The sequence below is a fragment of the Halyomorpha halys genome, unplaced genomic scaffold (assembly GCF_000696795.3).
Source record: "Halyomorpha halys isolate HHAL.00 unplaced genomic scaffold, Hhal_1.1 Scaffold394.1, whole genome shotgun sequence".
Taxonomy (NCBI): Eukaryota; Metazoa; Arthropoda; class Insecta; order Hemiptera; family Pentatomidae; genus Halyomorpha; species Halyomorpha halys.
The window spans coordinates 193,178-207,624 of record NW_027107850.1 but is presented as its reverse complement, the minus strand read 5'-3'; the positions used below and the strand labels follow the sequence as shown (position 1 = coordinate 207,624).

Below are 14,447 nucleotides of genomic sequence, written 5' to 3'. Positions count from 1 at the left end.
AGGTTTAAATTATTCGTATTTAAGATTGTTCATTGAGGATGGCCGCTATGACCGAAACATTGGAAATTTAAAGAAATAATAAAGAGTGTTTTGAGACTTAACCTGGACATCTCATAATATTCTTTGTTACTCTTGATTTAATTACTTTCTATAACTTAATAAATTTCTCTAAAATCATGGACCTAAATGGTATATTATACATCTATATTACTGATCTTATTTCCAGAGATCTTTTTTTTCAAATTCGAATGCTAGGGATGAGGAACTGGAAAGCAGCATCATTAGACAGCCGAATGGTGAAGGCTAAGATACACCTCGGGTACATTGGTTTTGATCCCCAATACATTACAATAAACAAAGGAAATTATTTAACTAGTATTCTTATTTGTTTTTTCAACTTAGAACAATTTTCGCAAATTGGATATGGATATTTATAATTATGCTCCTGCATTGTAAAGAAAAATTGATTTTGAATGGAACAGAAAGAGAGGGCTAGGGTTACAGAAAATATTTTAACACTTAAAAAGTTTGAAATATCTTCTTCTCCTACAAAGTATAAAGACAAGGTAAATACAACTAATATAACTTAGCATTTCAGGGCCTGTTAAACGACACGTAATTATAAAGTGAATAATGAAAACAATACTTACTAGTTGCTTGCTTTACTATTTTCTCCGTCATCTTAGCAACCTCTTGCTGGTCCGGTGGATCATTAGACACCCGGGAGACTAGCATTTGTTTCATTTGATGTATTCCGTTGATGAGTCTCTCTGTCAAAATAAAATTAATTTAAATGAAATCTTAACAATAATAATTCAATAAGTTATGGCACTAGTTTTTTTAGGGATCAAGTTTAATCCTTTAATTTGTTATAATTTTTAAAAACGATTGCCAAGGTCTAAAACATAGAATAAAAATACAATGTACTTAATACAGATCTTTATTCATAATGATGAGAGATAGATGACCGTGGATAAATTATATGAAGAGAAGATGGTTAGGGGGTGCGGTCAAAATATAACACAAATAAGTTGAAATGACTTATTTAATAGTGCCATTGTTTCGGCCAGAATTTCTAGCCTTCATCAGGGCTAAGAACAAAGAACAAGATAACAACCAACGAATACAAAAAAATAAAAAACATCACTTTAATTTATTAATTTCATTCTGTACAATTATTTACTATATGTCATTCTGTTTATATTTTATTTTTTTGTATTCATTTATTTATAATCATTATTTACAAACTTTAATGGTATTTTTCCTAGAGTTAGTGGAAATATACTTAGCTCTATGGTGAAGTAAGCTATTGATATGAATTAAAAGCATTGTATTTTTATTCTCAGGTTTTAACTTTTAGCCAATTATAATTTGTAAAAAGATTTATTCTTTTTACATTTTAAAGATCATAAAAATCACTGATTTTAAAATTATTAAATACTACCATAAAAAGTTTAAGTGACAGAGTCTATAATTCAAGAAAATTTTATTACATTTTCATAATACAAAGTATTATGAATGTTTCAATAAACAAAAATTCAATTATTGCTATCTTTTTCAGAAGTGATTAGAAAACAAAAATGGTCAAAAGAAAACTTACATACAAATTGAGAAATAAAAGATTCAACTAGAAATCTTTGAATTTAATTTCTAAAATTAAGTAGGAGCTTACTGTGTTCACATTCGAGACCATGTAACTTAATTTTGTTTGCTTCGTGCTGTGCTTTCTTCTTTAAGCGACAAGCCCTATAACAAAAAGCAAGTACTATTAACACTGGAAAATTTTAAATACTTATCATTTTGTTTAAATGTTACTTCATCAAGGAGTGATAAGTATTGTCACTACAACAAATAAGCGTAAAATATTGGGAAAACATTCTAATCCTACCTTGATGCAAGTTTGTTTTTCTCTTTTCTTGTCTTTGGTCGAGCATTAAATGGTAATTCACTGACGGGGGTCATATCATTGATAGTTTTGTTCAACTTATCTAATTCTTTACCAATGGCATGGAGTTTTCTAGGATTAGGAGTCAAATCATTGCCATCGCCTTTCCTTGCTTTACCACTGTAACACATTAACGCTAATAAATATAACTTACAAATGCAACTTAAAATTGACATTATAATTGCATGAGAAGATCTAGAAATCCAGTAATAACAGGATATGCCTTATAACAGTGATTAGAGGAAATCGTACTTAAATGTTTTGTTACTTTTAATTTCAGATAAATTACCAGCCATTATAAAAAGTAATCAATGATAAATAAAAACATGTAATGTCTTATAGTTATATTAGTTATATTTAATGTCATACATTCCTTCTCATCAACATCAATTTGAAATAAACAATACGATTTTTCTGAAAATAAACAAGAAAGACCATAAGAAAGTCGAGAGCTGGTAATGGTTTTGAAGTGGGTCTGGTCTCTAATATTTCTCTTCAGTTTCTGTTTTGCCCTGACGAAGAACAACAATGTGAATTAAAACGTGTGCTAACAATTAATAACAGAACTATGGTCTGATTCAGAATATATGACCTTTCTTCAACAATCATCATCAAGGGACAAAGGACCTGAAGGGCAGAAAAATAATTCTTAGTTTGGTGACTGGAGAAGGTTCCTCAGAACAAGATGCAGGTAGCAGAGATATAGTACTAAAAATATAATTCAGATAGTACCTTTTAGGGAAAAGTTTTTTTCTATTATATGTTTTAATATTTTGATTTGCAGTGTTTTACATTATTTACATAATTATTTGATTCTATTTTTTTTATCACTGGTTTACAGAAGGAGTCCTGACTTGAGCCCATCTACAGGAAAGAGACCTAGGCGTCCATCAGAGAGCTCTTCTTCTGACCCTCCTACCCCTAGGTAGTTTTGACTAAAAACTTGAAAGATTTAGTTGTAATTGTATTTTTGTTTTATAATTAGTTAATAAAAATGTGCTCAGTGTCATTTGTTATAGTCTTAAATAAAGAAATAATTAGTTATGCTGCTGGTATGTTCATTTAGAAACACATTTGTCCAATAAGTACTTTTTATAAATACTTGTCTACCTTGTCATAAATTCTGTGTACTGAGTTGGATGGTGATACTGTACAAATATTGTTTCCATTTTTGCCTTTAATAGCATGAAAAGTCTTTTTGGTGATTTGGTAACCATTATTAGTTTGTGGTGTTACCTTTTTCTATTGTGGCAACATTCTCCCCTCAGTAAACAACTTCTTTGTTTAGTAAATTGATCAATTCTAGGCTGATTGATTTTTCAGATTAGCTTTAGTTCGTTATTTCAGTTTCTTACCTATGTATATTAACTAACTTCATTTCCAGGTTCTACCATAATTCTTAAAGCCACATTGTGCTTATCTATTTTTTTTAGCAGATCATTATCACATTTAGAGCATCAGCTTAGATTAAGACTATTCCTGATCATAAGTCTAGTTAGACAGGTCATCTGTTAGTTGTAGCCTTAATTTGTTAATTTAAAAAACCTAGACCTATTTCTGTAAGTGGTTTTGTGCATCTCAAAGCCCTTTTTTTTTTTTTTACCAGGATATAAGTTTTTTTTCTATTTTATGTATTTACATCACTCACCAACCAACAGAAGTCTTAATACATGGCCTAAAGGTACTATATGTTGCCCTATTATATATGTGTTTGTCCCAGTTATTTATTCTTGACATTGGTACAGTTGGTTTGTAATATTACTAATATTTTGTATCACTAGAAGAGAGGCGAGAGGTGAGACAAAAAGTTTTATATTTGTCAAAAGGGAAATAGTGTTGCCAGGGACTTTTTAGTCAAGTGTTAGTTTTCATCCCTGATATAAAATACAGTACTAAAGGGAATCTATTGTGAATAATTGTAAAGGTTCATAACTAAAGCAGGGTTTATTTAATTTAGTTTGTAACCGCAGAAAAACCAGGGATTGTTTCTGATAATAACTTGTAATATCATCCAAAATAAAATTGAAACCATAGTATTTTTATCTTTAAAATCTAATTTTATTATTTTTATACATAAATGTCTATCTAAGAATTCCAACATTTATATTTATTACAAAGTTACAATAAATTCCATCTAAGTACATAACTACAGAGAGATTTTGAGGAAGAATATTTTTAAAAAACAAACAGGAAATTATGAAAATGCAAAAAACTTCAAAATCCAGTTATTCTCAAAAACATAACTCTTCAACAAAGAAGGAATGAATTAAAATGACAAAATGTAAATAAAATAAAAAAAATTAGATACCTATGCTTGATGCCCTGGACAGAACACTCTGGACTAAAGACGGGATCTGTTATTTCATTAAGATGATGTGGGTCCTCCTGCTTAGTCTTTAGAACTAGCCTCTGCCCCTTCGGCCCCTTTGCTTGCACATTGTACTGCCAAAAGTACCTCTCCTTTTTTGAACTGCTGCTCGACTTGATAGAACTGGCTCCTCCACCTTCAGCATCGCTGCCAGCACCCGATTCTACAAAAAATAAAATAAATTAAAATGAAATATGCTCTCAGTACCATATATATATACGATAGTAGTCATCTCTCCTGCTGGATGCTTTTCTGATGCCAATATACATCTATATAAGAAAAAAAAAATCATTCTCCTTAATACCTAATCTCTCATGTGAATGAAATCCATTTGCTTCAGCTTCGTAGTATCTTCTACCGTTGGCATATAGAAATGATTTTGCAAGTTTCCTCATCACGCTCCAGCTGCTCTTGTTAATATTTCATCCTTTACTACTTCTACAGTACTAGCTTCATTAAGGTATTTCTACCTCAATAAGAAATTATCTAAAAGTAATGATTACTATGAATGCCCAGACCTAAATATAATTTTTAAAAACTTAAAAAAATAAATTAATACAAATAGATGAATCAAACAAATCCCTCTCTGAGCAACCAGGAGAATGAGGAGAAATTTTTTTTCATCTGAATATTATTTCAATAATATTTTTAAAAATTCATAATATTATAGACGAGGTGTGCAAAGGCAGTGGGAGAGGGAGGGTATCCGGCCTAAACCAAGGCATCTGGTCCATGATTGTCAAATACTAAGTGTTGGGAAAACTGGTTGGCTTGTAGATTTGACAAACGCAGACCTTCCACCCTCCTATACCCATTTGCCTTTGCAAGCCTCGCTAACTATAGCTGCTTATGTAGTGAGTTGAGTACTGCGAATGCTTAATGTACAATATAAGATGTATTTACAAGAGAAAAACAATGATGTCTTTTGAAGAAGGCTCCTGCATTGATTTTTTTCTTCTTTTAAACTGGATCAAAAATTAAAAAGATCTTAATTTTGAATCAAACAAAAACAATTTATTACTTATTTATTCAACAAGAATAAACCAAAATATTTTATGAGCTTGGAACAGACTTCGATATAGTCTCATTCATACAACTTACAAATCTATAAAAATGGATGCATTTATGAAGAATGGTCCCAGATCAAAATGTTGAACCTGAGAGTTGTGAACTTGTACATGCAGAAATGATAGGAACCAAGACAACTCAAGTCCTAGTCTATGCAGATGATGTCATAATTGTTAGATCCCATCAGGGTATAAACATATAGTCATTGAACTGCCATTCACAGAGGAAAAGAAGATTAGGATATTATGTGCTTCTGAGGAAAAATCAGTATTTGATAGTTGCCGACAGTTTTGAAGTATTTAAAAGTTTTGAATATCTCAGTTCTATAATGAACAAGGATCTTTATGAGAGAAAAGAACTATAAACATAGCAAACAGAGCCTAATTTTCCATCTCGAAATTAATTAGAAGGAAACTTTTTAGATATTTCACAAAGTTTGTGTCGCACAAGAGCCTTATAGGACTTATGCCAAAGAAACATAGACCCTCAAAAAAAGCATCAACATGCTAGATAGGTTTACAACCATCATTTTGTGGAAAATTCTGGAGCCCTTATAATTATTATACCTTGACAATTCAGCAAATTTCAGATATACAACAAAATCAGCATCTGTTGAGATATATTAAGGTTCTGAGGCAGAACTAGAAGAATAGGCCACGTTGTGAGGATCAGTATAAAATGAGTAGTCAATAGTATATGAAATGTCTCAGATGGTATGCTGCTTGTTTAAGTTTTTCTTTAGGGAGTTCGTTTATGGGTGAAAGGAGGTGGTGGGCCCCACGCATTACACAACTGGAAGGGCTTGACCACTCAACACCCGCAAAAAGAGGAAGCTGACCCAGACTGAGACCAGAAGGCCTGGACATACCAGACTTTTGCAAAGGACAAGGTGTAGCACCACATTAAAATTAAAAAATAGCCCCCTCAAAAAAAAAAGAAATTAAATGGAACCCCTTACTAATTATTGTATAATAAGAATATAAAAAAAATAAATTGTTGATTTTTGGAAGCAGTGGCAAGCACAAGCCAAGTGCACTACCCCACTGCTGCTGTACTGAGTGATTTTTCAGCTCAAAGAAATGGCATGGGAGGGGGATTTAAAAAAAAAAAAAACTCGCCTAAGTTGGAAACCAAAGAATCATCAGAGAGATGGCATAATGCATGATCTACAGAAATTGGGTTTTTTTGTTTTTGACTCAAGAAATAGAAAAGGCTAAGCAGGCCAACAGCAGCTCTACTCTATGCAAATCTGGTGCTAATAGAAAAAAGGAAAGGAAGACATGGTAAAATATTTTAGCAGTATTAGTTTTAAAAAAATTGCTCATTACAAATTAAAGTTATCATGAATTAGAATAATTAATAAAATGAAAGCTGGAACCCCTTCTATCTTTCCTTTGAACCCTCATATAGTTTCCATTAGTGATTGTGATTGTGTTAGATCGACCTTCAATCAACGCCGCTCTTCAGCTTTGAAAGTTATTATTTCTTATTACTGAAAATTACATTATTTTTTATTTGTGGAGGATTCAACATAGCTTGCCCAACAGGAAACAACAAGATTATTTATGTTTTTACATAAAAGTAATAATTATATGTATAATATATTGTTACGTGATTCCTAATGTTATTTTATCCTAGTGAAACACAATAAAAATTAATAAAATTGACGTGTGAGAGAAAAACTCATATGTGACCTATACTGTTACAAAAAAACTAATGAAATATGTTATATTAAGTCTAATACTTAATATCTTTGTTAATATTAGTGCGATTAAGGTTTTTTTTTTTTTTCATTTCTAGAAAATTTTATAACCTTACATGGGATCATATATGTATAAAATTAAACATAAAATGTATAATTTGTTGATTTATATCCAACAAATGTTTCCTTCTCTTCACAACTTTTTTTTCTTATTTTTCTCGGAGATTTATTCCATATAAAACATATTAAATGGCCTTAAGAAGACTTTTTACAAGTTTCATTTAATTTTTTAGAGCCACTTTGGTGCTACAGCCTTTAGAAAAATATGTTTTTCTGCAATTATGCACAGGGTGTTTGATTTGGTACACAGCTATCAGTGGCTGAAAACTCCCAAAAAAGAAAAAAAATAAGTTCACACGTTCAAAAGATAACGTTTTTAAAGTTTTGGCATAGATTTGATTCTATAACTATTAATGGACCGCCCATAGCTCAGTGATAAAGACACAGTCTTACCAATTTGTAACTAATAATTACTTGATTTAATAATAGATTGACAAATTAGTCAAATGGCAATCAAATACACCTACTTGCTACTTTACAATCACTAGGTGAATGCGGAAAATTATATTAAAAAATACTTAATTACAATTTCAAGATTTACTAATGTACAAAATGAAATATTGTAAAAGTTAGCCAATCTGAAAATATTTTTTAAAAAATTTTATCCAATTCAAAAGCAACAATATTAATAAAATGATGCTGACTTGAATACATGTGAATAAGAAATTAATTAATTTCTTTAAAAAATTTATATGTACATTTTATAATGTATAATAATGAACCTTTTTCATTCCAAGAAATATTGCAGCCAACCAACAAAAAAAAAATCTATGAAGCAGATCTTTTAATTTTATGAAAATCAATCAATTACTAATGGAAACATGGAGCCCGAACAGAGTTAATCAGAAACTAAACTGCCATAGAGATATTATCTTGATATGATGTCTACGATCTGCTAAAGAACTCTCTAAAATTATTATGTAATAACACTAATAAATAACTGCTGAATAGATATTTAAAGAGTGAAGTAGTTCAAGCTCCAGCCTGATTTGTATCATTATATTACTTTTTGAAAACTATTTTTTTTTTTTAAATAAAGAGAAAGTTTATTAAATATATTATTTATGTTTTTAAAATTTTTCAGAATAATACAAACAAAAATTTACCTGCATCAGAAGAGAAATCCTCGTAATGGTCACTATCATCTTCTGAATCAAAACACTCATCCAGAGAAAAGTCATGTGATTCAGGGCTTAGAACACCACCTTAAAATGATAAAATCAAACCAATAACATTTTTTTCACAAATACTCATTTCATTAATCAAAATTAAAAAAAAAAAAAAAAAGCTTAAGTTTGTTAGCCATAAAATAATCAGAATTTTAAAGAAGGATCTTACTAGCACACAAGGTCGACCATCTTGAATATAAAAATAAAACTGCAGCGATGAGATATAATTTTTTTATCACTTTAATTGCCTAATATCTACCAACGCCTTCTCATTTAACAGCTTGACCTTTGCCTTTAGGAAATTGGAGCAGATAATTTTTTTTTTTTAATTCAATTTTAAAATATTCAAAGTAAGAAATAATAGTTTATTCAGAGGCAGGCATATAGTTTTTAATGTAATAAACAACTGTATTAGAATTTAGTAGTGTTAATTGAAAATTATAGGGTTCAAGTTGAATAACAATATATAAGCCTAAAATATCTGAAATAATTCAGATAATAAAATTCAGGAAAACCTTTCTCATTTAATAGACAAATGATTATAACCAATAGTAGTATGACTATAAAAAAAAGTTTAATTTTATAATACAGCTTAAATTTCTTAAAATGATATTTATGATTACTTCAACAATATAAGATCCAACTTCGAATCAAAATCAAGATTTATTATTTTGTTTGTGTGTTAGTAATGAAATAAATATTTTTATGTTTATAAAATAACAACAAAATTAATAGTAAATTATTACTTGTGATATCTCAAAAGTGTGAAAAAACAAACAATATGATTATTATACTTAAGAAATAAAAAAATCAAGGGATTATTTTACAGACATCTAGTCTCAACCATCATTTTATCATATCTATACCTACATAATGTTTTCTGATTTGAGAATTCTTTCGAGATGTCTCTAGAATGAAGCTGAATGAAATGATTAGTTTTGTTTTTTAGATGGTTTCAATTTTTTTTTCAGACCTATGAAATATCAAAGCTTAAACAGCAAAACGTTACTTATTACAAGCAAGAGACTCTTGCTCGCTTTAAATGAAACTTCTAATATTCTAGCATGTTTAGATGATTATATTATTTCAGAATCAGGAATTGGAGGGAAATCTCTATTAATTAAATGAAATATCTCTTTTATTAATCAATTTCCATTAATTCATTCTCTAAGAGACAAATTATGGGAGCTATGATAACTGAAGTATAATACAAATAATTTACACTATACATTTTCTTAATAACGAGGGAATACTGACAAGAAAATAAGAGTAGGCCAATAAGACTTGAAAAACCAGTGGATACTAAAAACATGAATTAAAAAATATGGATTTTATATAATATGGAATTTACGCTGCTCAGTTATGAAAATAATAATAATATTATAGTTCGTACATAACACGTGACTTATCTTATGCTGCTTAATAATGGAAAACTAGTGGATATCTGATGATATGTGCATATGCATTTGAAAATATGAATTAAAAAATATGAATAGTAATATATATCAACTAAATAATAAAAAAAATTTGACCGCAACCCTGACAATCTCCTTCATAATTTAAAAAATATGGTTTGTATACATGATGGAACTTATGCGGCTTGATAATGAAAATAAATATACTTTATGGTTCATTTTAAAGCTAATTGTTTGAGTTTTTATTTGATATTTAAAATTTTAAATTAAAGCTATTTCAGTAATTTCAAAAAATCAATATTAAAAAATTACTCATGAAAAAAATATTTTTGTAACATATTTAGTTGGTATATAATAGGTATTGGAATAGCCCAAAATAGGTTGGAATGAATAATTAAGTCACATCAAAAAGGAAATTTTATTAGGAGCAATTGTAATGTAATAGTATTTATTACTGTTAGTAAATAGATGTTTCTGGTGACGGTATAAATTGGGTTTAAAGATTTTAATGATTTCAATGCAGACATCAATACCCAAGTATGTTCCCACAAAGCAATAAGCTGAGCCCAGTGATTTTAAGCTAAAAAAATGAACAGTTTTGGAGATAGAGCACAAATAAGGCATGGGTTAGTCCTCAGCTTAAGGTTGGCTTTCACAGTTCACCTATCAAATATTGTTTTGTTCTTTCCCATTCCTTTATGGAAAACTGAATCTTGACCGTAAAACTATAACAAATATATTCAATTTTACAATTATTTGTAAACATAAAGAGACAGACAACAAAGTGATAATTAAAAAAATAATTTTTTTGGCTTTATACTTTTTGGCCAATGCCATGCACTAGTAGTAAAGCAGATCTAGCTAGTTCTTTCTGAGAATTCACACAGGCTAAACTTGTATCTGTCTCGCCAGAGAAAATTATTTTAATTCAAATATTATTGTAATTGTTTTTTAATAATTATAAAAATCATTAAATATCTAATATGATAATTTAGACAATATTAATAAACAGTAAACTATTTCAATTATGATCATGATCAAGGAAATGTAATAATGTTTGAACAAAAATATTTAAAGCTTTTCAAGCGAAGTTATGATATTGTAATTAAATGAAGAATCATCATAAAATCAGCAGTGAACTTCAATTGAAATGCCCAACAACTGAGTATTTATGACAATTATGAAAATTTTATATTGTATAATTTAATGTTTATATTTTATTTTTTAAACTTTAAGTTGTTTTTGTTCATAAAAGAAATTACATTTTTCATATAAATATATGTTTTCTCCAACATTCAAATATTTCTGAAATGAATTAATAATAAAACTCAACTATTAGCTTGTAATTTATTTTCATTATATGATTTATTTACAAAATAATAAAAATTTGTAGTCAAATCTGTCAATATTTTAAAATAACCTTAACATTGAAAATTCAATTGAACAAAATTGAACCTTAAAATTTCACCTAAAGGCAAAATATAAATACATAAAGATGGCAGTATCAATCTTCTGTAAGGCTGGCTTCTGCAACATCAGGGTTTACTTATCCCACGTTTTGTTTTTTCCCATGCCTTTATGGATAGCTTAATCTTAACTGTTAAGGTATAACAATTGTGTATATTGAATAGAATTTATTGATAGGAATATATTATATTCTTTATACGAATGAATATGATATCGCTTGTATTTCGAATGAATATGATATCGCTTGTATTTTGAATGAATTAAAGAAAAGAAGGAAACATATTTAATGCGAGAGTTCCCACAAAGGTAATCTAGTATTTTATAATAAAAGAAGTTGTTTTAGATACTATTGGAAATGAGAAAAAAAAGTAATAGTTATATTTGGAAGAAGAAATTTTCAAAGGGCAACTAGGCTAATATTTATCAGTAAGTCAAAAAGTATCTTCATTCAAAATCTGGTTTTTACCAGCAAATCATGGCTATCTTAAAATATAGCTCTAAGCCACCTCACTATACATCATACATGATAGTGCTAAGTGTGCATCTCAACAATTCCTAATTAGTATGTACTAAATGAATGAGATCAAAGTGAAGAATAATATACTGACCTAATTTTGTAATTTAATTAATAGTTTAATATAACTTTGGTGGCCTAATATCATTGATTTATTTATAAATATCTAAAAATTGACAATTATTTAAAAATTTCAAAGCTCAGAGACAATCCCCAAAATATTTAAGAAAATAATAAATTATAAAAAAATCTGAAATTTTGAAATAAACAATACAATTATGTATAAAACATTATACAAACCTTATATATATTGACACTAGAAATACTTTCTCTGTAATATGTGGTGTCGAGAAAATAAGAGTACTGTTGAGATGGTCTGTATGATTTTTTTTCAAGAATGGCAACATTAAGGAGTAGTGGGAGGTCTCCTGAACACAATGAGCACTGCACCCCAGTGGCTCACGTCAGTACCAAAACTCTTCTTGGTCTGTTTCTGTGAATTATATCAACAAGAAATCCCGTCAAATGCGAGGTGTGTGCTGTCATAAGGTTCTTGCAGAAGGAAAAACAAATGCAGTAGAATGTTCACGAAGGGAGTGTGTTTATTGCCAGAAAAAACCACCCTACCAAGGTACTTTCGAACATGTTTGATTGGGACGTGTTGCTTACTCCCATTTCTATAAAACTCATCAGGCTGGTGAGGCACATTAACCTATCATGCAAACTTGCCTATGAGAAGGATAACCCCTGACTACTACCACTACTAGCATGGGTCTACAATCCGGTGTCGAATCCTGGCCTTCTCTAGCAGCTTCAGCCGATTGTCTCGGTCCCTTGCAGCCGCCATCCAATTCCGAAGCCCCAGCATATTTTTTGCATCAGCAGCAACACCATCAGCCCATCGCAGCTTTGGTCTTCCTCTTCTCCTGGTACCATACCATGGAGTGGCTCCATCAGTAATTGTCTCGGTGGATCCTCACTGCCCATCCTAACGATGTGTCCTACCCATCTCAGTCTTGCAATTTTCATCACTCAAACTATATCAGATTCCTTAAACATCGTGTACAGCTCTCCTGGTTTTTCCTCCTTTTTCACTCTCCTCCGATGAGAACACCACCACATTGTACAACTCATTTCCTATTACAACTACTGTAAGTGACAATAGGAAATGAGATTAATAATAGGTAAATTAAATAAATGGTTATATTATAGAAGTAAAAACACTTAGACTTATCAGAAGTATAAAAACTTCTAAAATATTACTATTTAATTTATGTATTACTAATTTCTCTCTGATTACTTTCCTGTTATTTATCAATTTTCCTTTTGTTTGTCATATTTCACTTTGTTCATATCTTTATCTCCTGTCTTTTTGTAATATCATTCTTTCAACTTATATAATTTGGCTTATTTATAATAATTTAATTAATTTTCAGTTATTTTAATATAAACTGTTTATTTTATTACGTATATTATTTTTTTCTGATTATTTGCGCCATCATTACTTACTTGTGTTATCTTTTTCTTTGTCAAATTGCAGAAGGCAAGCTAAAACATTATTTAATTGACAGTTTCAACTATTTTGATGTTTTTCTTTTTTACATCCACAGTTACGGGACCCTCCTTGAATATTTTTAAAATTGTCTAATTTTGGGAATATTATTTAGTCAAAGCTAATATTTTCAATCAGAGTAATTTATGCTAATTAATTCAATTAGTTTTGAATTTTTTCATTTTGTAACTTTCTTAATAGTACTAAGTAGAAAGTTGAAAGAAAAATAAGGAGCAAATAAATCATAAACATAAATAAATTAACTCTTTGGCAAAAAACAAACATTTTAATTATGGCTATCTTGATAATACACAAGTAGTAAGAATTAAAATTCTTCCTGATTTATTTTTGCAGACTATCATGTGATACATGCCTGTTATACATAAAATAATTAAAGATAAACATATGTATTTTTTTTAATTGATTAATTGCAATGGGTGATGGGTGATATTTAGTCACAAGGACTGGCTTATCATGTATTTCTTCATTTTTTTTTTCCTTCAACGATCAAGAGAATAAGATAATTACTCGATTTAAAATTCCTTTTTCCTTTCATCAAAAGTAACTCAAGAAATACATCTATGTTTCTTTAAAATTAGTTAGAATTGATTAAGTTAATAGTAGTTTAAAAATATATTGTTCTTTAAACTCAGTTTGAACTGTAAAAATTAATGACACTAAAATTTTCCTCAGAAATATTTTTACGATAAAATCATATTTTCCATTTTAAATAATTTTACTGACTCCAAACTTATCCTGTTTTTAAAATCAAATGAAGTAAATTTGGCTCCTATTGGATAATATCCTTTTAACAGAATAAAAATTATCATTGTTTTTTACCCTACAGTATCTGTGCTAAAACATACTTATATTTATTTATTGTAAATAAATATTGTTCATGTTTATTATAAACATGAACATGAATCCACAATAATTATATCTGTGAAAACTGGCTAATTACATCTTTGGACAAATTAGAGCATTTTCAATTCTGTTATCAGAACAAAATGTTATATCCATTGCTTCATTAATTACCCACAGTCGACTGAACATCTCATTTCTTTTCTAGTACCAATAAAATACATTAAAATTGCCATTATAAATATATATATATTCCAAATCCAAAT

At 29.1% G+C, this 14,447-nt stretch overlaps 1 protein-coding gene across 6 annotated transcripts in view; it reads right to left on the bottom strand.

Annotated features, from left to right (window-relative positions):
• Positions 1–14,447, bottom strand: part of REPTOR (repressed by TOR) — a 32,014-nt gene that overhangs the window by 9,576 nt on the left and 7,991 nt on the right. For all 6 annotated transcript variants that reach the window (XR_010843123.1, XR_010843121.1, XR_010843122.1 and 3 more), the window contains exons 4-8: positions 8,310–8,408; positions 4,254–4,476; positions 1,889–2,065; positions 1,673–1,746; positions 651–770 (exon numbers count right to left, since the gene is read on the bottom strand). Coding sequence is in view for 3 of the 6 variants with exons in the window: in XM_067046207.1 (XP_066902308.1) it covers positions 651–770; positions 1,673–1,746; positions 1,889–2,065; positions 4,254–4,476; positions 8,310–8,408 (693 nt within the window). In the remaining 3 variants the exon portion in view is untranslated. The remainder of the gene's footprint in view (positions 1–650; positions 771–1,672; positions 1,747–1,888; positions 2,066–4,253; positions 4,477–8,309; positions 8,409–14,447) is intronic.